At 33.0% G+C, this 27,972-nt stretch overlaps 1 protein-coding gene across 23 annotated transcripts in view; it reads right to left on the bottom strand.

The window, feature by feature from the left end:
• Positions 1-3,772: 3,772 nt before the first annotated feature.
• Positions 3,773-27,972, bottom strand: part of CASK (peripheral plasma membrane protein CASK) — a 194,445-nt gene continuing 170,245 nt past the window's right edge. For 16 of the 23 annotated variants that reach the window (XM_073963067.1, XM_073963063.1, XM_073963066.1 and 13 more), the window contains 7 exons: positions 27,223-27,321; positions 27,026-27,164; positions 8,610-8,729; positions 8,421-8,543; positions 8,204-8,311; positions 7,325-7,500; positions 3,773-5,392 (listed from right to left, as the gene is read on the bottom strand). In XM_073963067.1, the coding sequence (XP_073819168.1) occupies positions 5,213-5,392; positions 7,325-7,500; positions 8,204-8,311; positions 8,421-8,543; positions 8,610-8,729; positions 27,026-27,164; positions 27,223-27,321 (945 nt within the window). In that variant the 3' untranslated portion in view covers positions 3,773-5,212. Of the gene's footprint in view, positions 5,393-7,324; positions 7,501-8,203; positions 8,312-8,420; positions 8,544-8,609; positions 8,730-15,431; positions 15,489-27,025; positions 27,165-27,222; positions 27,322-27,972 lie in introns of all 23 variants that reach the window. The other 7 variants (XM_073963058.1, XM_073963061.1, XM_073963059.1 and 4 more) reach the window with 1 other exon arrangement.

Raw genomic sequence — 27,972 nt, 5'->3', positions numbered from 1 at the left:
TGACGATAAAATTGGTGAGCAAAAAAAGCTAATGTCATTCTGGATATGTCGTGTGGCTTTAACGATTGTTTTGAGATATTTATGTGCTTAAAGTGACTCCAAAATTATTTCCAAAAAGCTCATCTATAAAAACTTTAAAAGCTTTTTGTGCATGAGCTTTTTTCTATCGAATCACCTTGTAATTAACATTTTATCTAATCTTATGCAAAAGCTCATCAAAATATGACACAGGGATATGAGGTTGTAAAAGAGTCATAACCCTATTATTTATTTTATTTTTCAAATAACTGTAAACACAAACACACAAAAACAAACAGAAGCGGAAAAATAGAAAAAAATATTAAATAAAAATAAAATGGATGTAGCTTTAATTTAATATAAATTGTAAACAACATATTTAATAGCAATTTTTCAGATTATTTTGTGCAGTATTCCATTCAATTTTTAATTTTCAAGCAATTCTTTTTGCAAATTCGCGTATGTATACGTAAACAAAGATCAGCTGACTGGCATCTTATATCATTTTAGACTAGTCTAAACAACTAGGATTTGAAAGTTGGATTTTAAAGAATTACAGTCATACTATCAGGCATGTCACAGATTCCGATCGGAATGGTTTCAATTCCGTAATTTCATTTCGATCGTTTTTGTTTTAGCTTCTTCAGATTCCGATCGATTTGATGAATTTCGAAAATCGTATTATTTAGTATAAATATGGCAACATTAAAGGAATTAAAAGAAACAAAACAAAAACATATGATTAGAAAACAGTGTAGAAGTGGGAATTGTGAAAAAAATTCTGTTGAAAGAAAGTTTGTTTGTGCGAAAATAAAGCTAATTTTTATTGGAATTTCAATTTTTCTATTGTTACTTTCATCGAGGCACAAAGTAATAAACGTAACATTGAAAAATACCTTGTTTGAGTTCTTTCTTCTTTTGCTTTCTTTTATCATTTATCATTCGTAATACCAGATTGTTTATTTTTTACAAATTTACAACAAAAAATGATGTGGCAATACTTTGATATAATTGGTTTCGTTGATTGAGAAATAATGAAAATGTGCGAATTTTTTGATTTTGTTTATAAAACAATATTTTTATTATTTGTAAGTGCTTTTGGAGTGTTTTAAAGTTACATGTTTCCAAAGAAATACAATTCCACTTGAGAAACCAAAAGTGGTTTCATTCCGAAAAAATTGTTCGTTTTTCGGTTTCTGAAGGAGCTAAATACGGAATCAATTCCACTTTCGATCGGAATTTGTTTCTGTGACATGCCTGATATTTCCAAAAAAAATGCAATTCCACTTGAGAAACCAAAAGTGGTTTCATTCCGAAAAAATTTTTCGTTTTTCGGTTTCTGAAGAAGCTAAATACGAAATCAATTTCACTTTCGATCGGAATTGGTTTCTGTGACATACCTGTATATAGAATATCTTAATAGTTTGCGAATTGTGTAAGGGTGAAACTCGGATTCATCGATTGTAAAACATGTGCAAAGTTTGAACCAAATCGATCCCTTCTAACTCGTTCACCCAATTTTGATGAAAAAAAATGAACTGTAGTGGGGGAGGTACCCATAGGAGTGGACCGATATGGCCGCCTACCTTCGAACTTAAACTAAAATATTATTATACCCAAATTTCGAATCGGTGATCCGATTGTAAAAGTTTGTACTAATTTTTGGGTTATCGTACAGACCTATTTTTGTTGAAACGCTTTGTGTGTTTACGTTTTACGTCGGCTGCTGAGGTAAACGCCAGAGGACAGGCACCATCCTCGGATTGTTACAATGAAAAACTTACCTTGAGAATAAAAAATAAAGTCATTTCGGTGTTATTATTTTTGTTTCAGTTTCTTTAATTTCAAATCAATTTATTTTCACTAATTTTTTTATTTAGTTGTTATTACCAATAATATAATTAATAATAATATTATCAATTTGTTATTACGCAATGTTTTACATTTTCACTGTTCGCTTCAATTACGTTTACTTTCAAATGCATACATACATATATGCATGTATATACATAAATATGTATATTTATCATTATTTATATATGTATATGTGTGTCTGTGTACTTTATTTATTTAATATGTAATAATAATCTGTAACATTATCTTGTGTTGTTGTTACATGTTTCATATTTTTTTTTTTTTTGGAATTACTTTTCGTTTTTGGGATCTGTTCGGTTTGGTATTGTTCACTTGTTTGCAAATATGACTTAACAATTTATTTATTTTGAGCTTTCCTATTGCACCTCATAGCATTCTCCATCCTTCCACTACTCTAGTCTGTTTTCTTTTTCTATAGGTCCATTGTCTTTTTTTCTGATTTGTGGGGTCTGACAGAGTGATGATGTTTGGCATATCCATAACCTGTGCGTAAGAGTATGGGAGGTTCGTAGGCATGCTATATATGTTGTGATTAAATTAATTAATAATAAAGAATTCAAGTGTTGTTATCAGTGTGTGTGTGTGTATGTGATGTTTTATTTCGTTAAGTTCCCCTTCGTTTTGAGTCAATGTATTTATTATTTATTTAAAGAGTCAACAATTATTTTTAATCAGCCCCATGTCCCTCATCATTACTTACTTAAAATTTATTTTATGATAATAATAATATGTATTAATAAATAATTTTATTATCCTAAGTATATAAGTTTTTCTTTCTGCTACGGCTCTTTAACGCATCGGTATGACTTGAAAAATTTTTATTAATCAATTTTGCATTCTTCTTAAGTTTGTTTTGTATGAAATAAATAATTAATTTAACACTTAACCTTGTTCCAGTTACTGTTGTTGTTGTTGTTTTACTTTCTTTTAGTGTCACTTTGTTTGCTGTGTTCCATTATTTCGATATTTATATACCGATTGCATTGTTAATGTTGAATATGTTCTTGAGTCTTTTTGCTTTTTTTTTTGTTTTTCTTCTCACTAATATCCCTTAACTACGATCGTTTTCACTCTTTATATTTCTTTATATTTCATCGTCATTGATTTATTAACACCCTGTATTTGCACTTTTGGATTTTCTAAATGACTAAACTCTTCGTAATATGTGCTGTTTTTTTAGGCTGTGTCTGTGAGTGAGAGTGTAAAATGTGGGTGTGGCTTAATAAAAATTTGGCATCTTTGTGTTCCTTTCAGTGTGTGGGAGGGGTGGTTCTTATTAAAAGGTAAATGTTTCTTGTAGTCCTTAATATTAGAAAAATAGTTGAGACGTAAACCGGAGAAGAAATCATAATTATGTTCAATCTCTAAGGAATGTTTTCTCCACTGACTTGATTTAGTATTTTTGATTTAATTACACTTCCTTCCGTCTCTCCGGTAAAAGTAATTAAGTCTATAATCGTGTACATACATTTGTATATCGTATATATTTATATAGCGGTTGTGTGTAAATGTTTCAGGAGATTCTTTTATGATCTTTTTATTCTTCTTGATTTTTCTTTTTGTTTTCTCTTTCTTCTCAACGTTCTATGATGAAACCATGGTTTCTGTGTTTCCATTAAGTTGTCGTGTTGGCGATGTAAAGACGTTCTTAATTTCATTTTTTTATTTTGTTTAGAAAATAAGCTCTAGACTTGTGGAGAATTGTTGTCTATTATAAGTGAGTTTCTCATTATCCTTTCTAGCAGAAGGAGGTTAAAAGTGAGTGAGGGTGTTTGATGAACAATGATTAGGTTCGCTTAAGCGTAATGATTAATTTTTGCCAAGTGATGGTGAAAACACTTGACAACATCAAGTTCGATTTTAATTCAATTTCTTGCAATTTTTGGAAGATGAATTTTTATTTGTTTCTCTTTGATAAACTCAAAGTGGCTGAAAACATAATTTTCTAGTAAATAGTTAAAAGTCGTATGTATTTACCCATATCCAGTCAGAATCCATATACATATGTATTTTCTTTCTACTTTGATGATAAGGATAAATCGATACATATTGTAATTTGAAATCAAGTGAGGAACATTTCCTAAGAAATACTTATTATCATCTGCAAAATGTCTGATTATTGTGTTCTAAATAATGTTTAAAGAAATGCATATCGTGTTATTACCTATGGAATGTCATTGTTTTAAGCTAAAATGCGATAAATGGGAAAGCACACAAACTGAACACATAATCATGAATCAAACAAATCAACATAAAATTGGGGTCAAAGTATTGGCATCTCAATACCTATGCTATTATGTTGGGACATTTGACTAAACGGTATATTGCGTGTCATAAGCAAACATGCATTGATTGCTACTGTGAGACATCCCATAATTAAAATTTTTCAAATAGATAGTCCTCAGTTAAAATTAAAAAGTACTAATTGCATCAAGAGAAGGATCATCTTACGTGTATATATTAAGGATAACAAATGTGATTTTGTCATTTTCAATTTAATCACAAGACTTCCTAAAACATTATATAAGGTCAATATTCTTGTGCGGTGTTTGGAGCTTAGTTTAAGGCACCGAAAAAAAATGATGGGGCCCTTTTGAGAAATAGCAGCTGCCTAATGGTCTTGTTCCAACTTTCCAAAATATGTTTTGAATGACTGGTCAGTTTAGAAGTAGATATGGTAAACATATCTAAGGAATTCTTTTGGATAAAAATTGCAAGACTTTGAACAATTAAACACAGATGCAAGTTGACTCATTACGTCATTGGACTAAACACATACGTACATTATTAGTCCTATGTCTTTTATATATTTATGTTTTTTGCTCAATGTAGAAGGCATTCTTTGTGGTGTTTGTGACTGTGAATTGGATATTTTCAATTTCGAATACTCCTACTACAAATGTATGTATTCATGTTATTTTGTTTATTAGTTTTGTGCAATTTGTTCTTAACGATTCGGTTCGTTTTTCCTCTACAGGTTTGTTTTATAACTTGTTTAACTAAACATTATTTTAAGTACATACATACATATGTGCTTTTGGTTTGGTTGTCTCTTTTAAAGTGTTATTAGTAATTGTTGTTGTTCTTTTTGCCGTTCCGATTTTAGTGATTATCCTCCGTTCTAGTGTTACATCTATGGGTGTGGTTTTGCATACATAAGATTTCTTTTTATAGAGTTTGACTGTCCTGACCAACTGTTGCCTCCGTGCCGTTCCTAGAAATTTTGCCATTTTTCTGTGGCACATTGGCCATTTGTGTAGGCCTCCCATTCGCAATCACAGCCCTCTAAACAATCGGGGCATTCTAGCTCACTGTCTTGTCAGTACATCCACGAAACAGGTATCCATTGTGATGTTGTCTGCACTCGCTCGATGGCGCTCTCAAGACACGCAATAGTCTCGCTAATGTCGTTGTTAACGATCGTCAAATCGAAGAAATGTCCATACATTTGACGTAACATATCGGATTCCTTTGCTAAACGCTCTAAGCTGCCGTCATACTACAATGAAAAGAATTAAAAGTTGCAAAATTAAATGTGATCCAAAGAGAGCTGTAAATTAACGTTGTAGCTGCGCTATAGTGAGATTAACTTTCTTACTCTTAAAGTCAGTTGTAATTTGTAATTTTATTTTATACCATGAAATCAAGTCATTCGCACATACAGTGCTGCCAAAAAATTTAATATTAGTATGAGTCAAAACTACGCTATAGAATATCTTATGTAATTGTGTACATATGCCACTTGCAGGGTAGATGTTCCTGACAGGGTTTCGACTCCAACTCAGTTCTTTCACTATTCCGAGGGTAATTTCCTATACCACTCTATTTTCATTTTCATTGATTGGACCATAAATTCGGCCTTTAAAGCATTTTCATGACAATTCAAGTTTGGTCCCAAAATTAAGGGGCAGGCCTTTCAGAAATATGTTTTTTTTTCTATTTGTTTTAATGTATTTTAAAATTATCGGGTATGTTCTGAGACACTTGTTGGGGCTAAGATTCAATAGGGTATAGTGAGAACAATAGGGTGAAGTGAGAACATATTAACATATAACATATTTATATTTTGAGAACATGTGAGAACATGTGTATTTTGAGAAAATGTGTAAACTACTTATAAACTTTCCAAAAAATTGTCGTAAAAGTACGGTGCCTGCCAATTTTGAAAGATGATGTATTTTCCCCTTCAGGTAAATTTAAACTGTCATAAACACGAAACACCACTCGCCACTATCGCAAAAACTCAAAATTTTCAAAAACGCCACTATCATGAAAATAAATTTATTTTAAAGAAATCTTATTTGTTTTTACGAATGAAAACAGCTTTAATACGTTTTAATCGCAGTTTTGTGTTTTAAAAGTACTTGGGTAATACGGACGCTCAGAAAACGTTGTTGTGGTAGGAAGGAGAATATTTGTGTACGTCGTATAGCTAATATGTGGAATCTTAAAAAATCAGAACATATTGAACTTTTCCTTATAAAAACTGTCAAATAATAGCAATTTTTAATTGTGAATTGAACATAATCTTTTACACAATTCATTCATAGCCGAATTAGTCGGCAAAAGTGGTTACGATTTTGCTGGTGGGTTATAGCCATCGAAGAAAATGTGATTTTAGTTTTGCCTGGGAGTCAAAAACCAGAGACTTAGTATAGATAATAAAAATTGACTATCAATGAGAATCAGATTGACTATCAATAACAGATAGAGGGGTTTATTCTTAACGTAAATTTCCCGTACTTTACATAACATGTTATTTTAAACATGCTTATATACCCTGTAGGCAGCCTGGGGTCAAGTGTAGGCTACTATGATGACATTGTCAACATGTTGCCTAAACAAAAGTGTAATGTTGAACTATGTGAAATTCGAAACATTTGTAATAATTATTACAAAATAATCGAGTACACGGACAGGCATATTAGGTGTGTCTTTTTACTTCCTTTATACTACTGTCAAAATCTACAACAATTATTACTAATTATCACGTAAAAAGACGCAGATATAATTGGATTTCAAATGTCAATTCCACGTTTATAAATCCTCGTTATATATATTCGTTATATTCAATCGACGATTGAAATCCAGTGGGTTTCGTAAATCTAAACGTACTATTATGCATCTAGCTTTCAAATTTATTAAAAATCTCCAAATGGACCAACAAATCTAGTAGTGAAACTCTAGCACCAACATTTTCATATGACCCTTTATGAACGATTGACTCACTACCTCCAATATCTGAACTGACACACTTCCTCCAAAGTCTCTACTGACTCACTACCTACAAATTCAACACAACAACTGTCAACAGCAACTACTGATATACTAGTTCAAATACACAGAGTTTTTTACAATTGGTCAGTAATACTGGTGACAATGTCTGTATCGTTGTGAACAAATTCGATAAGTTCATAAATAATGTACTTACATCTGCAATGTTTTGCAGCGATGGGGCAGCTATGAATACCACATATGGCGTGAATTCCGCTGTGCGTAAAATCTTCAAGGCCTGAGGTTCAACATCGAGTATCGCCATTTTTCCTTCAGTATGTATACGTCTAATTGTATCCAGCTTTGTGCCATACATCGCATCCTCGTGAGTGCCTATATTATTATTGGTAAGAGTAAACATTGGTAAGAGTAATACATACATATGTACATAAGGGTTATAACAAAAAGTTCAATTCGATGGAAAAAGTTCCCGCACCGACAGCGGTTTCTAAAGACCTTTGGACTTTTTCTTTGTAAAAACTTGATTTTAAGTTTCTACTTTTTTGGCCTACGTTCCGTTTATATTATATATTATATTAAATTTTATATTCTATTTCAATAAATAAATAATAAAACAAACGGGGTGAGCTAAATAAAACCATTTAAAAAGCTTATTCAATAACGATTTGCTGTGTTAATGGGAAAACTTTATTGAAATAACTGCAATGGAAAAATGTGTATACAATCGGTGCGGGCATTTTTTATTGGTGGGGGAAAAGTGATAACGCATTTCCTAATATTTTGTCATGCTCTACACGACTACGTGGTGGTATTTTTCATATTTGCGAAATATACATAATGTTATGTTATTATAACCCTATTGTACATACATGAGAAATAATGACAGTGGTGGCAGTGCACTCATAGAAAATGTTCTTTAAAATATTTTTTGAACGCAAAATTAAGGATTTTTTGCAATTTATAGTTCAACGCTCAAAAATAAGAAAATTAAGAGTTTTGAGCAATAAATGTGTTGAAACATTTTCTGTTTTTGGGAAGCCTGTACTCATCCCGTACTCTTCTTAATTGTACTCACCGTATTCCAAGTATTCATTTGCAGCGATATCTGCCATCATTTCATCGTGTGAAACAAAGTAATAACTTCGGCCATTTTCCTCATCCGGTTTGGGAGGTCTGGTAGTATCTGCATCATGTGAACAAAAATGGAATTGAGGTAAATGTAATAGGGTGTTTTGTCATTCATTCTTTTGGGCTAAATAATTATCACTCTATCATAGGAGAATGTAACTTACGTGGTATTGGATAAGCATATTTATCAGGGTATTTGGATATTAAAGTGTTTTTGATATGACGACGACCTACACCATGTGCACCCAACAAAACTAATGTCTTGCGCTGGAAGTTTGGATCACCAACTGGAACAAAATATTATTCATAAAATAGTATCGCTTCACTTTTCTATACTATATTATCAGACTTACCCGGCACTTTTACAACCTCCTCGTAGGTTACCAGTTCTAAATTGTCAAATATACCGCTATGCTTCGCCAAGTATTTATCCCGGCATTGTTTCTTTTTGCGTCCGAATATGGAACAATTAACTGTTGATGAAGAGTCAATAAACAATTATTCATCATTAGGGATTTTGTAAGAGTAGTTTTGTAAACAAAACTTTATTCCAAACTTTGCATACTGTTACATCTCATGCTAACTTATAAAACATGCAATCATTTGTTGCAATATTTTTGGGTAATTTCAGAATTTAAAACATGCAAATTAAGTCTTGCAAGAAATGAAGATCCTAACGAATACCTGATAAACTGAGAAAGTTCTAAACAATAATTAAATTAATGTGAATACTTGTGTTTATATTTAAAAGTAGTTATTCCATCTTAAAAGGGTTAAAATTTGGCCCGACGTGTAGAAACGATTGTAAATATATTGTAAACAAGTAAAAAAGTATCAGTCAGCTTTGCCGACAGCAATATACCCTCAGCCTGTGTGAACTGAAACGTTCATCTATTCGCAATATCAAATATAATACCGGCTGTACATTTCCAAAGGATCTTCGAACAGATTCTAAACTGTCCTTTAAAAATGTTGAACTTTTGTGGATGAAGGCCGATATGGACCATTTCTGAAGCAAAACTACCTTTGGACATTCAAAGTTTATACGGTTGCTCCGTTCAACAGATATAGGCCGTAGCTTTTTAGTGTCATTGTTTTAACTTTGGGTTTGGGGGGAGGTGCCGGTAGTTGCGCATCGATAGTGCCCATCTTCGAAATTAAACCAAGCTTAGAAAAATATTACCGAAGCGAAATTTTGGATCGAATCGGCTGATCCGATCGAGAGTTATCGTGCGCTTCATTCAACCACTTTACATGGTGCCATAGGGGTTTTTATAACTTTAGGGCTATTTTCTCAGGATGAATGGATTTGCGCCCTAAAAAACTTGTAGCGTCGTAATGGCGGCAGCGAATGCAATTTATTACAACAAAGATCAAAGTGATTCGTGAGAAGGCCGCAAACTGCATGTTTTTTTTTTTTGAAATTTTGTGCGGGAGGTACCCGAAGGAGTTGGTATATGCAGTCCATTTTCGAACCTGATCTATGTCTTGTAGAAATATTACGATGTTCAAAGTATGGACCAAATCGGATACTCTCCTCCAGAGTTATCGTGCGCACAAGTTTTCCGATCATTTTTGAACTTTTGTGGGGGAGGTGCCGGAAGGAGTGGGCCGATATAACTTGTATTCGAACCTAAACTAAGTTTGGACAAAATATTACGAAGGCCAAATTTTGGATCAAATCGACAGATCCGTTCGAGATTTATCTTGCGCTCCACCCATTACACACGGTGCCAAATTTCCGAACATTTTCGAACTTTTGTGAGGGAGGTACCGGAAGTAGTGGCCAAACATACTTAGGGTCTAAAACCGTTATTTCGATTAGGCACATTTTGCCCGTAAGAAAGTGTATATACCCTCGTTAGCATAAATGCTGAGGGTATAAAAAATGTTGAATATATGTATATATTGTGATCACATGGAACCTCAACTCAATGTGACAATGAAGTTAAAATCTTCAAAATACTGAAAATAGGATGGCCCCCTTCTATGGGGGCTATATCAAAACGTGGACAGTTATTTCCCATTTGCAATACCAAATATCCTAGGAGTAATATAGACTTATATACCAAATTACAAAACTCTATCTTAACAAGTAAAAAAGTATCAGTCGGCTTTGCCGACAGAGATATACCCTCAGCCTGTATAAATTGAAAAATGTGTTCCCAAAAAACGTATGTATTTAGGGGTTTTTAAAAATTTTGGGCGTTTGAACCAACAAAAATGTTGATTAGGCTCTTTAATCCTAGTTTTGAGAAGGAGATATTAAAAGGAACGGATCTACATTGACCATTATGGAAGCGGATCTCTAGCCACTACATATGGCGCCATAGGGGGTTTTTACACCCTTCGGGCTGTTTGCTCAAGAAGTATGGACTTGCCCCTGAAAAAACTTTTACCATCATAATTGAGGCAGCGATGCTTCAACAAAACTCAAATTGATTCGATAGCAGGTCTTAAAGTGAACTTATCCGAAATTTTGTGTGGGAGGTACCGGATGAGTGGACAAATATAGTCCATATTTGAACCTGATCTATATCTAGTAGATATATTAGGATGTGTAAAGTATGGACCAATTCGGCCATTCCCATCAAGAGTTACCGTACGAACAAATTTTCAGAACCTTTTTGAACTTTTGTGGGGGAGGTACCTGAAGGAGGGGACCGATATGACTTATCTTCGAACTTAAACTATATTTGGACAAAATATTACTAAGGCCAAATTTTGGACCGAATCGGTATATCCGTTCGAGAGTTATCTTGCGCTCCAACCAACTCACACGGTGTCATAGGGGGTTTTTGCAACTTTCAGGCTATTTTCTCGGGAAGTATGGACTTGCCCCTAAGGAAACTTGTACCGTCGTATGGGGTGAATACAAGTTGCTAAAACAAAAATCAAAGCGATTCGAGAGATGGCCCTAAACTGAACTTTTCCGAAAATTTGTGTGGGAGGTACCCGAAGGAGTGGACCGATTGAGTCCATATTGAAACCTTATCTAAGTCTGGTACACGCTTTACGATGGGCATGGACCAAATCGGTTACTACCTTCAAGAGTTATCGTGCGCACAAATTTTCCGAACATTTTCGAACTTTTGTGGGGGAGGTACCGAAAGGAGTGGACCGATATATCCAATCTTCGAACTTAAACTAAGTTTGGGCAAAATATTACGAAAGCCAAAATTTGAAACGAATCGGTGCATCCATTCGAGCGTTATCGTGCGCTCCAGCCAGCCAGACAGACAGAATGACATTGCTCAATCGACTCCAAATTCTCTGAAACACATTTCGTCCAAACATACTTGGGGTCTAAAACCATTATTTCGATGAGGCACATTTTGCCCGTATGAAAGTGTATATACCCTCGTTAGCATAAATGCTGAGGGTATAAAAATTACGAGCTTTATTTTGATTTCAACAGGCGGAAGAACGGACAGAGGGACATGGTTATATCGACTTAGAATTTTACCCTGATGAAGAATATATTTACTTTATAGTGTCTTCGAGGAATATTTCGATGTACTACAAACAGAATGACAAATTTAGTTATACCCTCCATATTATGGTGGATGGCAAAAATATGAATTTACGTCTTCAAGAAATGTGTTTTTCTTTCGCGAAAAATAAGTTGATAGATATGAATCGTTCAGTGCACACTTCGATTAGCTCCACTTTTTGAAAAATCTTAACTTTTAGTGTAAAAGCCCTTGATATAGCCATAATTTTTATATTAAAAATAACTTTCCTGAATAATAAAGATTGACACCTTTAAATTACAAATAAACAATGGCAAACATACAGATATACCATGGCAAGCATACATTTCATCATCGTATTTCTCACCTTTTGGTTTTATGGAGTTAAGCGATGTGTGCACTGGGCGGTTCAGATATTGCAATATATGAAAAAAATAATTTTTATTTTATATATATGTTTACATTGAATTTTTACCCATATAATGGATATTATTATCCTTAAGTACTTAAAAGTATTGGCAAACTGCATAATTCAAACTAATATAAATAACGGCTCACCAACTCATTTTCCCACTCACAGAACTTTTACAAATATTGATCTAATCTCCCCTTGGCTACGCGGCATCCTGTTAACTCTAATATGCAACTTATTTCTTGAAATCAATTAATTAAAATTGATAAACTGAGGGGTTTATGCTCGTACATATTGTTACGAATGTAACTGGTGGATTTAAGATAATGTAGATGAATTTCTGTTAATTTAGAAGAATTTTAATTGTAACGTACACTTTTATTTAGCATTTAGTTTTTTTATTTTGCAACAGCAACTACTGTGAAGAGTTTACTGCAATCATGAAATTATCGCTTAGTCTTAATCTTATACTATGTTTACATTTACGAAATGCACTCGATTTCAACTGTCAATTCCATTGCTCAAACGTCAAATGAAATCCAATCGATTTCAGATGAGTTTTCATTTGACGTATACGCAAAGGAATTGACAGTTGAAATCGAGTGGATTTCGTAAATGTAAACCAAGCATTAATTTTTTACTTGGATATTGTTTGGATTATTATGTCATGCTTCTACATTGTGACGTCATTCATTGTAACCCCATTGGTTGTTTACATTCATCCGTCGTTTGTATGTGCGTATGTGTATTTGCGAATCTACTACAATGACGCGTCATCGTTAAGGATGCTAGGTCTACGCATCAGCGAGCGAGTATAAATACGGGAGTGTAACAGCTGGGCGAATTAAGTTGTAAATCAGACCGCGAATTACAGAGTAACCTGAATAGAGTAACGCTGTGTGCTTACTAGAGTTTAGCTGTCTGCTAGTAGATAAATAAATTCTTGTGTGAATAAGATAAATACCGTCAATAAAGCATTGTAGAATCGTAATCTAAACGAACCGTCGTTTTATTTGATACAAGTCGTATCGGAGAATAAAAAAACGTCTACACTGGGTTAATACCTAATTCCGTACCAATATATTACAAAATACAAAAGGTACAAATAAAACTAATCATTTTTTTTTACAAACACAGTGGGATAACAACGGTGAGTTAGTGTGTGAAGTCACATCTACATTTATATGTTCAATAAAATATTAAATATTTACACAATAGTTTTCATTGCACATCACAATAATGATAATAACTTCAAAATATATGACAGTGACAACTTTCCACTTGGGTTTAAAATACTACACAAAGAATAAAAAGAAATGTGAACGAACTGAACTGCATCAATTTGTGCGACCCGTGAAAATCTGGGAAGATGGAATACGATACATTGTAAAAATTCAAGCATATCTTATAATATGAAAATTATTTAAGTATTAATCATTATTTTAAATATTATTAATATGTCTAAATTATATAAATTATAATGATGATGAATTATAATTATATGTTGGTCACTACTTTCTAAAAAACCAATACCAATCGGCCGTGTATCATGGAATCAGTTCTAGCAGAGATTACAAAAATTCCATATTAGCCAATCAAATAGCAATCACGGAGTATGTTTTGTGCTCGGCATTGACATTAGTAAATTTTCGCCGTAGTTTTAGCGGCATAACCAAAGATAATTTGACAAGCTGAGATGACAAACAAGGGGCCAATTCTCGTGTACAAGTTCGAGTTTAATGATCAGCCCCTGGGCACACTAAAAGCCTTTTTAGATTAGCTAAGGTAGTATATGACAAAAAAGCAAAACTACGTAAGGAACATCATTTCTTCTATCGGAATCAATGACAAAACTATTGAAAACAATAGGGAACCAATTTTTCCACCACCCTCATTACTAAAATAGCATAAAAAGCGAAATTTTTGGAAATTATTGATCGATTATCGCGGTGCATCATTTTTAATGTTCACTTCAAAAATGCCCATTTTTTGTTTTCCGGTGTAAATGGAATATTTTTGTATGTCATTTTAAAGACAACTTTACAGCCTACAAAATTGTTTTTGAATTGTTAAAAAATCTCAACTCGTTTCCAAGTTATCAACGTTTACATTTTTTTTTTATTTCAGGCTGCATGATTTTCAGTGACAGTCTCTGTATATTCTTGATAGAAGCGAAAAAGCTATTTATTTTTGATTATAAATGTGTTTTAACAGCAAATAAAAACATCAGTTGGTATTATTGTATCACACCCCTTCTTGGCCCTTGCATTGGATTGTTATAGATTAATAAATAACATTTTGAATTGTCACATCCGTAACATATTTACAGCTTGTTTTTGTTAAAAAATTGTTTTTGAAATGAATCGTTCGTACACAAACGTACACGTTTTAAATTTAATTAAAAAAATTAAAAAAACGTTTTTTGGGAATGCCGAAAAGTGAGCATCATTCTCATTAACATGAGAATACTCGAAGCTTAAAGAGTTCAGATTTTCACTAGAAAAATCATCATTTCAAACACTGAAAAGCCAATTGATAATTCCCTTCGCCGGGATGAAATCATGCATGATATAGGTAGCGATCACTAAATTTTGCAGGCTGTCAGTGCGTTTTGTAAACATTACTCTCTGTAAAGCCAATGGGGGAATATTCCAGACTTAAGCAATCATATGATTGAATCTTCAACGATAACAAAACTAACAAAAAAACAATAAAAAAAACATTCGTCTGATCCCGAAAAGCTTTTTAAATCAGTATTTATTTCCATAATGTATATTTTGAATATTTTCTGTCGCCAAAGCCAACAGATACTTTTTATTTGTTGAGCCAAATTACCGTAAACTGAAGAACAACTTTGCATATATATTTTTTTATTTATTTATCATAATAATAATTGTTCCACAAACATCCCGTAAGGGACAATGGAGACTTCTCTCATTTATCATAGCTCTCAATGAAACTATTACAAATTCTGTTGAATGTTTCTTTTTAAAATATTTCATAAGATTATTGTATGTACACTCGAAATCGGTTCACGGAATTTTGCCCCCGTTTCTGCTATTTATTGAACTGGATTATAGGCATTTTAAATTAATTTTAATTTATTTGACGGAGTTTAGATTTTGAATTCAATTGTTAATTTGTAATGTTTTTTTTTTGGATTCGGAATAATGTAATTGTTGAATGTCGAAAGCAGGTGGATTGAATGCGAAAGGTGAGCAATACTAGTGTGCACATTTCACATTGTGATATGAATGTATGAATGGTTAGGACTGTTGTTTGCTATATACCTGCGGATCCATCACATCCTTCCGTTGTGTGGGCGGAACATCCAGCTCCGGGATCTCCTATTTGTGAGTTATACACACAAGGGATGTTGGTGGTGGTTATGGTCGTGGATAGGGGCATTAATTATTTGTTTACATACATACAATGTTATATATGTAGATCAATTGAATTATAAATAGTACGATATGTCATGTAATCTATTATTGTTTTTATATGTATGTGTTTATTTACATATGCATGTGTTTTTAACGGGTGAATAGGGGGCTCAGTTTAGTGAATATGTTTATGTTCCAAATCGAGTATGGCCGACTATATGCTACTCTCCACCACTACGTTTGCTTTTTTGTAAGCTTCCTTCTGGCAACAAATGTAAATTGTGCCAAAGTTGATCCCAACTGTGATGAGCACTATGGCACACTTGATAAACGGACGGACTACTTTATATAAGAAAAAATTCCATAAAGACACAGTGTAAATATATATATGGTAACATGGGGCGCGCCTTCGCCACGTTTTTGTTCAATATGTTCTCATATCGACATCATTAAAATTTTTCCAAATATTATTTTTGGTAAGAATATTAGCATGTCTTGGCAAGAAGTTTTGATATATAAATGATATATAATATATGTTTTTAAAATATTATTTTTGAGAATTTACAAAATGTCTAAAAAGTGGCGAAGCCTCCCCACCCACGGGGTAGCTTCGCCATCGACATAGGACATATATCAACGGACTCTAAAACTGGCATTTACCATACTTCCTCCTCAAATATAAACATAATGCATAAAAGGAACATGTTTTCTATTTAATAATCAAAAATGATTCTAAAAATTACAAAAAGAAACATATTCTAGCCGTTAATTAAAGTAGGTTCCTTGAATTTAGGCATAAAAATTAAATTTTTGCCAAATTAGATAGGTTTTTAGCACAATATTTGAATTCAATTTCACATTATAGCGTGGTATATCAATAGCATAAACAATTTAAGTTAAACCTGACATATTTCTCACATTAACCCACAACACCCCTATCATGGCGTAGCCGCCCCACCCCCTACATAGTTCATAATATGATTATATTGACATTTATAATTACTTTTATCATGCAAATTATTTGGATTTATATTCTTCAGTAGTTGTCTATTAACGCTATAAAATATAATTTTGATATCACAAAATATACCTATCATGAATATTTTTCGCAATACCCCAAAGTAGCAGTTATAATTATCAAGAAAATCGGCGCTGGCGAAGGCGCCCCAGTGGCGAAGCCGCCCCATGTTACCATATGAAAAAAATTGAAAATACATAACACAACAAATACATAATTGTAAAATTTCGTTTTTAATATGATTCAAATTATTTTTTTTTTTTGGAAAGTTTAAAAGTGGGTAAAATTTAAAAACTGATATCAGTCATACGTACTTAATCGGGTGAGTCGGAGGTCTAGAGAGGGGCATGAGCATGGGTGCTAGGGTCAGAAATTTAGGAAATAATGGAAATTTAAGTTTATGTTTTGGATTTAATAAAATTCAGAGTCCAGAGTGCAGTTATATCGTTTATTAGCAAAAGTTTGAATTCTGGGTGTCGAAAAAGATATGAGCGTAGGGATCGGACACGTATCAGAATACTACTGATCTATTGACGTTATAACAGGCGATATCATTGGAAATTCCGGATTCTATAAAGGCAAAAAGTTGTAGAAAGCCCGTCAGATGATAATTTACTGCACACTTTTTGTGTACAGCCATTTCCGGGACGAGTATAGGCTTCCCAAGAAAAGAAAAGGTTTGAAACACATTTAGTACTGACCCTATGCTCATGCCCCCCGCCACTCCCTCGATGAAGTACGTATGTCTGATATCAGTTTTAACATTTCACTCACTTTTAAACTTCCCAAAACAAAAAAACAAATAATCTGAATCATATTAAATACGATATTTTACAAAATATTTATTTATTTTTACATGCGTTTGGCTCAGTTGCATATGTTTTGAACATTAAATTTTAATGCGTTTTATGTATTTTCAAATTTATTCATAATTTTGTTGGATATCGTGTTAAAACTTTTTATTTTCTTATACTTGAAGCATTGAATTATAAATAACTGCTAAAAATACCTGAATTGTCCTTCAAAAAAATATTTTACAGAATTTTTTTTAAAACTTATACTAATGCTACATTAATGTACTTGATGTTTGCATTGTATCCGGAAAACTGTAGTGCTTATGTACTTCCTAAATTGTCCAGAGGTCTCACAATGAGCAAAAGAAAATGTCCTTAAATAACAGATTGTCGTAAAATAATATGTTTCCATGCCACATTTATAATGAATACAAATTTCCATAAATGCATGTTAAACTCAAAGTATACTAAAGAAGGTAGAAGTGACAATTAGTTGTCTTTTTTACTTTTTTTTTAATTAATTTCTCAGAATTTAATGGGGTGTATTAATCCAATATAAAAATTCGAAATGCTTCGTTTCATCCTTATTTTTCAAAGATTATTTTCAAAACGAACCCATTATACAATATATTTTTTTGTAAAATTATTAGTTCCTGCAATTCAAGCATCTACCTTCTATATGTATACCTTAGTTAGACTCATATTATCATTTCCAGATTCAAGAAAAGCACATTCTCACACCAATATAAAAATAATGTTTTAAAAAATGATTTAAGGAATTATCATAAGAAATAGGTCTATACAGTGGATCCAAGCGAAAGTAACACAATTGAAGAATTTTATATGTGTTGTGGCAAATTCATTCAACGATATCAGCGAAAAATTACTTCTTTTAAACCTAATGACAGATAGTTTGTTTTAAAGTAAGATGTAATATATAAATAAAAAATAAAGTTTCCACTTCTCAAAATTTTTTGTTTGTATTATTACACCGACATAGAGCTATTATTCGTATCTATATATATAAAAGAGCTTAGTGAGTGAGTGAGTGACTGAGTGACTGACATATCATCGCCCAGAAGAAACCGCTGAAGCTAGAAAGCTGAAATTTTGACTGTGGCTTGCTGTCGGTGTGTAGGGGTGAGATAAGGCTGGGTTTTTGGAAATTCGACCTAGAAGGGTACGAAAAGTACTAAAAGGTACTAAATATGGTACCCTTTTTATTATGCAAACGGGAAGAGCTAGAATTCTGAAATTTGGAATGAGGGTAACTGATGGAGATTTAGAAAGATGTACCCAAGGGTTTTTGGAAATTCGACTTATAAGTGTACGAAAAGTTACTAAATTTGGTACCAATTGTATATTTTGAGCGGATATAGCTACAATGTTCATATTTGGTACGGAAATCAAGGTTGGGAAGTGGTGTTGATATAAGGAAATTATTTTTGAAGTTCGTACTTATGTGTACGAGTAGTACTAAATGGTACTAAATTTGGTACCATTTGGATTTGGGTGAACGAATAGAGCTGAAAACCTGAAATTTGGAATTTAGATTACCGTTGAAGGGTACGATTGAGATGTGGGTGTACTTTTGGAAATTGATACTTATGTGTACGAAAAGTACTAAATGGTACCAAATTTGGTACAGTTTGGATTTAGATACACATGGAAACCTGAAATTTGGAATTAAGATTACTGATGTAGTGAAGGATTGAGGTTGTTTTGGAAATTCTTACTTATGGGTACGAAAAGTAGTAAACGGTACTAAATTTGGTACAAATTGGATTGGGGTGAACGGATAGAGCTGGAATCCTGAAATTTGGAATTTAATTACTTTTGGAGTGTAGCATTGAGTTAGTCTTGGAAATTTATACTTATGGGTACGGAAAGTACTAAATGGTACTAAATTTGGTACAATTTAAATTTAGTTGAACGGATAGAGTTGGAATCCTGAAATTTCGAATTAAGGTTACTGATGGAGTGTAGGATTGAGGTAGTTTTGGAAATTCGTACTTATGGGTACGGAAAGTACAAAATGTACTAAATTTGGTACAATTTATATTTAGGTGAACGGATAGAGTTGGAATCCTGAAATTTGGAATAAGGATTACTGATGGAGTGTAGGATTGAGGTAGTTTTGGAAATTCATACTTATGAGTATGGAAAGTACTAAATGTACTAAATTTGGTACAACTTATATTTGGGTAAACGGATAGAGTTGGAATCCTGAAATTTTGAATTAAGGTTACTGTTGGAGTGTGGGATTGAGGAAGTTTTGGAAATTCGTACTTATGGGTACGGAAAGTACTAAATGTACTAAATATGGTACAATTTGGATTTGGGTGAACGGATAGAGCTGGAATCCTGAAATTTGGAATTTAATTACTTTTGGAGAGTAGGATTGAGTTAGTCTTGGAAATTCGTACTTATGGGTACGGAAAGTACTAAATTTTGTACAATTTAAATTTAGTTGAACGGATAGAGTTGGAATCCTGAAATTTGGAATAAGGATTACTGATGGAGTGTAGGATAGAGGTAGTTTTGGAAATTCATACTTATGGGTACGGAAAGTACAAAATGTAATAAATTTGGTACAATTTATATTTGGGTGAACGGATAGAGTTGGAATCCTGAAATTTGGAATTAAGATTACTGATGGAGTGTATAATTGAGGTAGTTTTGGAAATTTATTCTTATGGGTATGGAAAGTAATAAATGTACTAAATTTGGTACAATTTATATTTGGGTGAGCGGATAGAGTTGGAATCCTGAAATTTCGTAGTAGTTTTGGAAATTAATACTTATGGGTACGGAAAGTACTAAATGTACTAAATTTGGTACAATTTATATTTGGGTGAACGGATAGAGTTGGAATCCTGAATTTTCGAATTAAGGTTACTGTTGGAGTGTAGGATTGAGGAAGTTTTTTTAAATTCGTACTTATGGGTACGAAAAGTACTAAATGTTGTACAATTTGGATTTGGGGGAACTAATAGAGCTGGGATCCTGAAATTTGGAATTAAGATTACTGTTGGACTGTAGGATTGACTTAGTCTTGGAAATTCGTACTTATGGGTACGCAAAGTACAAAATGGTACTAAATATGGTACAATTTAAATTTAGGTGGACGGATAGAGCTGGAATCCTGAAATTTATAATTAAGATTACTTATGGAGTGTAGCATTGACGTAGCTTTGGAAATTCGTACTTATGGGTACGAAAATTAATAAATGGTACTAAATTTCGTAAAATTTAGATATGGGTGGACGGATAGAGGTAGAATCCTGAAATTTGCAATTACTGTTGGAGATAGTTATTGAAATTCGTACTTTCATACGAAAAGTATTAATGGTATTATGAATAGAAGTGGAATTCGGAAATTTGGTATTATAGCCGCTGTTGGTGTGTAGGGTTGAGATATGGATGTGGTTGTGGATATACGTACAATAAGTGTACGAAAATCACTAAATGGCACAGAATTTGGTCCAAATTGTTATTGTGTAAAGGGGTAGAGCTGAAATTGTGAAATTCGGTATTAGTATAGCAGTTAACGTTTAGAGTGGAGATAGAGAGGAACTTTTGGAAATTCGTACTAATGTATACGAAAAATACTAAATCGCGGTTGGGATATAGTTTTTGATAAAAGGAAGTAATTTTTTAAACCACATCCATATCTCAACCCTACACACTAACAGCGGCTATAATACCAAATTTCCGAATTTCACCTCTATTCATATGAAAGTACGAATTTCAATAACTATCTCCAACAGGAATAGCGAATTTCAGGATTCCACCTCTATCCGTCCACCCAAATCTAAATTGTAGCAAATTTAGTACCATTTATTACTTTCCTCAATCCCACACTCCAACAGAAACCTTAACTCGAAATTTCAGGATTCCAGCTCTATTCGTTCACCCAAATATAAATTGTACCAAATTTAGTACCATTTAGTACTTTCCGTACCCATAAGTACGAATTTCCAAAATTACCTTAATGCTACACTCCATAAGTAATCTTAATTATAAATTTCAGGATTCCAGCTCTATCTGTTCACCCAAATCAAAATGTACCAAACTTAGTACCATTCCGTACCCATAAGTACGAATTTCCGAAACTTCCTCAATCCTACACTCCATAAGTAATCTTAATTCCAAATTTCAGGATTCCAGCTCTCTCCGTCCACCCAAATTTAAATTGTACCATATTAAGTACCATTTAGTACTTTCCGTACCCATAAGTACGAATTTCCAAAACTAAGTCAATCCTACAGTCCAACAGTAACCTTAATTCGAAATTTCAGGATTCAAACTCTATCCGTTCAACTAAATTTAAATTGTACCATATTAAGTACCGTTTATTACTTTCCGTACACATAAGTACGAATTTCCAAAACTACCACAATGCTACACTCCATAAGTAATCTTAATTATAAATTTCAGGATTCCAGCTCTATCTGTTCACCCAAATCAAAATGTACCAAACTTAGTACCATTCCGTACCCATAAGTACGAATTTCCGAAACTTCCTCAATCCTACACTCCATAAGTAATCTTAATTCCAAATTTCAGGATTCCAGCTCTCTCCATCCACCTAAATTTAAATTGTACCAAATTTAGTACCATTTAGTACTTTCCGTACCCATAAGTACGAATTTCCAAAACTACCTCAATGCTACACTCCATAAGTAATCTTAATTCCAAATTTCAGGATTCCAGCTCTATTCGTTCCCCAAAATCCAAATTGTACCAAATTTAGTACTTATCGTACCCATAAGTACGAATTTCCACAACTTCCTCAATCCTACACATCAACAGTTACCTTAACACGAAATTTCAGGATTCCAGCTGTATCCGTTCACCCAAATATAAATTGTACCAAATTTAGTACCATTTAGTACTTCCCGTACCCATAAGTACGAATTTCCAAGACTAAGTCAATCCTACAGTCAACAGTAATCTGAATTATAAATTTCAGGATTCCAGCTCTATCTGTTCACACAAATCCAAAATGTACCAAACTTAGTACTTTCCGTACCCATAAGTATGAATTTGCAAAACTACCTCAATCCTACACTCCATCAGTAATCTTAATTCCAAATTTCAGGATTCCAACTCTATCCGTTCACCCAAATATAAATTGTACCAAATTTAGTACATTTAGTACTTTCCGTACCCATAAGTATGAATTTCCAAAACTACCTCAATCCTACATTTCATCAGTAACCTTAATTCGAAATTTCAGGATTCAAACTCTATCCGTTCAACTAAATTTAAATTGTACCAAATTTAGTACCATTTAGTACTTTCCGTACCCATAAGTACAAATTTCCAAGACTAACTCAATCCTACACTTCAAAAGTATATAAATTCCAAATTTCAGGATTCCAGCTCTATTCGTTCACCCAAATCCAATTTGTACCAAATTTAGTACCGTTTACTACTCTTCGTACCCATAAGTAAGGTCGAATTTCCAAAAACCCAGCCTTATCTCACCCCTACACACCGACAGCAACCCACAGTCAAAATTTCAGCTTTCTAGCTTCAGCGGTTTCGTCTGGGCGATGATATGTCAGTCACTCAGTCACTCACTCACTAAGCTCTTTTATATATATAGATATAACTTCTAAATTTGGTACCAGTTTGGTGTTGCATGATGGGATATAGGTGGAATTTCGAATTGTTGTATGAGGGATTGTGTTGGTGTTTAGATACGGATTTTTTTTTTAAATGCATACAAATTATAAATTAGGCTGAGGGCTGGATGATTTATTACGAAATACGAAATGTACTAAATGCTATTAAATTTGACGTTGGGTGTAGCAATGAAGATGGAATTATATCATTAGTGCAAATTGTACTGAATAATGAACTATTGTTTCTAGGTTAACACGAATTCGGTTTCTAAATAATGTACTGAAATCAAAAATTCAAACGTACCTTTTCAACAAAATTGTTTTTATCTTTGTTGTCTATTCTAAACGTTATTGTAAGTTCATTTGAAAAGGTAGATCTATGCGGCTAATGTTCTACAATAAGGTTTTTACATCCTGAGAAAAAAGGCCTAAAAAAATGTCTCAAAAACTAACTGTTATATATGGTAACATCTTCTGAATAATGGTTTTCTACATTTTGATATCACAAATTCCAAAATTCGGTTGGAAAATGTGGGTAAAATTTTCAAAATACCCATACCGTTCTAATAAAACATGGACTGGAATTTAAAATGTAGGCCCCTGTTAAAGTGTAGAGGTCTTTTTTTGAAATTCGAACAAAACGTATACGAGCAGTACTCGAAAGAAATTAAATATCAAATCAAATAGGTATTAGTACATCAAAATTGTCAGTGTTCTCCATATTAAATATTGTTTATTTGTATATTAATCCTTTTCCGTTACGAAGTAGCGGGCATTTTGCTAGTAACATATAAATTTAACTTTTTTAAGTATTTATTTTGGATTACACCAAAAGACACGTTGATTTGTCGTTTGGAGGCTCGAAGGTAATAAAAAGAAATTCAAAAGCCAAAATATCCCTTCATTTTGTTAAATAAATAAGAAAATTCTTGAGTTTGGCAAAAGTGTAAACTTTATTTTGACGAGTCAAATTTTGAGTTATTTTGGCAATCTTCATTTATTTCCTATAGAAGCGTTGGAAGGGCGTAATATTTTCTGGATTTTAATTCACCACTAAATACTTAAAAAAGTTACGTATAATATCTCTATGTCGGTGTAATAATGCAATAAAAAAAAGTTGAGAAGTGGAAACTTTATTTTGACGCTCACTTTATATACAGTGTTGCGCATATCAAAAGCAACAAATCCAGGACTTCGCATTAATTCAATTTTTTTAAATGTAATATTTTGTGTCCAGTTGTTCTTGATTATGTAGAGAGAGCTTTCAATAAGTTATTTCTGTACCTTTTAGTCGGATGGAATAACAACAACAACAATATTGACTGATCCTTGAGAATGGGGAGTGCAAAACAAAAGCAACAACGGAATATCATTAAAGATTGTAGTGTTATCGGTTTTAATTAGCTGTACTTTTGACTTAAATTTGTTTTTTGGGACATGTTAGAGTAATTTTGGGAAGAATTGGTATTGTTATCCTAACAGGTTTGCCATCTCCTACCACTTTTCCATGGTCTGTGGAAAATATAATAATAACCTCAAAATTTTTCGCTCATTTAAAAATTTTAATTGTAAAATATTCATTCGGAAAGTTTATTAGTATCAACCGTACTTATGTTTGCCGTATATTAAAAAGTTAATCAACCATATATTGGTGAACACAATACATCCCGGTGTAAAACCCCTGAGGCTATCGGCACATTGTGGCTAAAAACGTTGGGAAAACTTTAAAAATAATGTGAATAGGAACCTCCAAGAATTAGCTGGGGCTCTTATTTCCGATATGCGCCCTAGACTTGTTCGCAGAAGAAGTTTTGAAAACAATTTGAAAAGTTATACACTGGCCAAGAAACCGTTGTCATACGCAAAGGAAGACTATTTATTAAACAATGGTCGAAAATTCTGGGCTTTATACGGTTTAAACGACCCAATTTGAATTTTTTATTTTATTTTTAATAAATTATATCCAAAATAAGATTTAATAACAATAATTAAAAAAGAAACACTGATTTATTTAGCCATATGACTTTATGTGATCCACTGTTGGCTGAAATAGTGGGTTCTTGACGGGTGTGTTGTTTGAGTTGGGACCTGCATAACTTTTCAAGTTGTTTTCAAAACTTCTTCTGCGAACAAGTCCAGGGCATATATCGGAAATAAGAGCCCCAACTAATTGTTGGAGGTTCCTATTCGCATTATTTTTAAAGTTTCCCTAACAATTTCCCTGTTACAATTTTGAAATGTCATTTAGGAGTTACCTAACCAGTGTTGTTCTTGCGCCTACGCGACCTTGCGGTGTTATTGCCCCTAACACAGGGAAGCTGTTCGGCGGTTGTACAGTTTGATTTCCAATGAATTTAAAACAACATTAAACAGTAACCGACAGATTGATGGGTTTAGTTCCGTTATTCATGTATTTGACAAAGCTTTTTATCTTTAAAAATGCAATGATGTTGTTAAGAATTGATTATTTTTAAAGTAATTCAGTTTTGCTGTTATTGTTATTAAATTTTTAAAACAAGTAGTTTTTTGATATTTTTGATATATATTTTTTTTTTAAATTCATTCAGAGATTATATGTGTTATCACGGGATAAACAGAAAATAAATGCCAGGTTAAATTTATTAAATATAGTTTATATAAGTCATATATTTTCGATTGGATCCACCGTACATATAATTGTTACGAATTGTACAGTGCAAACTTTTGACATTGTTAAATGTAGTTTTGTGGGATATTTCCGGCAAAATGTCTATATCCTGCCTGCAGGAACTTTCCCAATGATTTGTTGCTACAACTCTCAACATATGTATAAAGTAGCTCAAAATTTTGGAAGAATACCGTTAATATTTGACTTTAGGGGCTGTGAAGTCTGTAATTATGGAGCAAATTATCAAGCCTAAGCTATCACAAATGCGACAACTCTACTGAGTGAAACTGTGGATATACTTTCGTCAAACTAATAGACGGAAGAAAAAACTGGTTTTGTTAGATTTTCAACTTTAAACGGGCATAACTCCTGTTTTCACAGCGGATTCCTATTATTCTTTTAAAGAGGTGAATAACATCTTTCGATATGTCCGCAATATTTAGTCGAGACTTTTTTTGACCAAAAATGCCAAATTATAGCTAATTTACATAGAGCACAGGGAAATTATTCTTCTATTTTTAATGTTTTTTACACTCCACTTTAATTTAGCCATTTATTAACCGATTTAATACATTAAATGTTCGAAAGATGTCATTCGCCCCTTTAAAAGAAACTAAAAAAACAATGAAAAATAATAATAGAAATTCGTTGTGAAAAAAACTTATGCATGATTAAAGTGGAAAATCTAAGAAACTATATCAAGATATATTTTGCGGAATCCCCCCGGTATATTATCTCAATGATATGGGTCCTACTTTTTAAAGCCGTGTCCAAACGACGTATCTTGCGACACCATTTATGGAGAAGTTTTTTATGGCTGAAATACTCACGAAATGTCGCCATTATTATGTGATGCCGACGTTGAAAATGTGATCTTGCCCGGCCTGGGAATCGAACCCGAACATACAGAGCTTACCACTGCACCACGGTGGCACGTAAATAGCGATTACCGCAACCAATATTCTGAGCTACAGTTTATGTTTGTCAAAAAATCTGCACGGTACTGTTATCTTGTATAAATAAAATGCAAACATAAAATGTCGTTGGTGATGTCAAAATTAAAATAAAATAACACGTACATATATACGAATACATGTCTAAATAAAGTATTCAAATGCAACGAATATACATAAATATGCAAATATGAACATTAGGATGAGACAGTTGTTATTAATAAATATATTGGGATACACATATTTTAGAATGGTTTCCTTTATTAATTGACAACAAATCATCTAGGAAACAATACAAATAAATATTGAGCATAATCCAATTTGTTGTTCATACAATAACATGTTTCTGTATGTATGATTAAATGTATGTATGTGTGTAATATACAGAGGTTGGTAAGTATGGGTAGTTAGTACGGTGTGTACAATTTTGTATTTCTTCCTCTCATATGTACTTACCCTGTTCGTTTTTAGTCTTATCTACGGTTTGGCAGCGTATGCGCCATTCTTGCAGCTCCGGTGAAGGTATTAGACCAGCCGAACCCCCGACAGCGTCAATTCTAGCCTGCCACCAATGCTGATCATCCTTGCTAATAATCTACGATGGAAACGAAAAGTATGATTCTGGCAACAAGTGACACGCATAGTGAACTTACCTGCAAAATGTCACCCACTTGAAAGGCTATGCCTGCTTGGGCACACGGTATCAGCTCATCATCCAACGGGTTATAATCGAATTGTGCTCTCACAAATATCTATAATGACAAAGAGGCGGTGCATTTGTTCTTGTCAGTTAACGATCGCGAATCATGTCAGTTAGTATAATAAATAGAAATGCGCAAATTTAAAGTGCCAATTGAATGTTCGATGTTTTTATTAATATATTTACAATCGACATTTAGCTGAGTAGATTGTGTTTACAACAAATATGTCTCTTCCATGTTTTGTATTTCCGACAAAATTTAGGCTTTTCAGCAGTTTTTGTCTATGAGAGTATTGTCAACGCATATCTCATCCAGTTTGCTTCTCTAAAATGTATAAGGCATTGGGTTTACTCAAGTTTGTATTATTGGTGTTTTGAATGGGCATTTCAAGGTATTTGTTATCAAATAACTTCTCTTCTACCGTTAGTTCAATACACTTCCCCCTGCAAGTTCTTCATTCGAATTCTCAACAATACAATTTTTTCCCCAGAAATTAAAAAATTATCTTACATTTCTAGGACCGTATTTTGGTCATTTTATTTCGATAACTAAAAATGTATTTAAAACTATACACACGGTGCTCTTGAAACAATTTTAAATGGAAGGTGCTTACACCTCGAAAGTTTTTGCGGATTCTGAAAGTACAATGCTTATAGATGAGAAAAATCAAAAAACAAAAAAATCGCCGGAGCGCTTTTTAAA

The sequence above is a fragment of the Musca autumnalis genome, unplaced genomic scaffold, assembly GCF_047663935.1.
Source record: "Musca autumnalis isolate F117 unplaced genomic scaffold, ASM4766393v1 scaffold_1, whole genome shotgun sequence".
NCBI classification, from domain to species: domain Eukaryota; kingdom Metazoa; phylum Arthropoda; class Insecta; order Diptera; family Muscidae; genus Musca; species Musca autumnalis.
The sequence above is the reverse complement of the archived record's forward strand: the minus strand, read 5'-3'. Positions and strand labels throughout refer to the sequence as shown.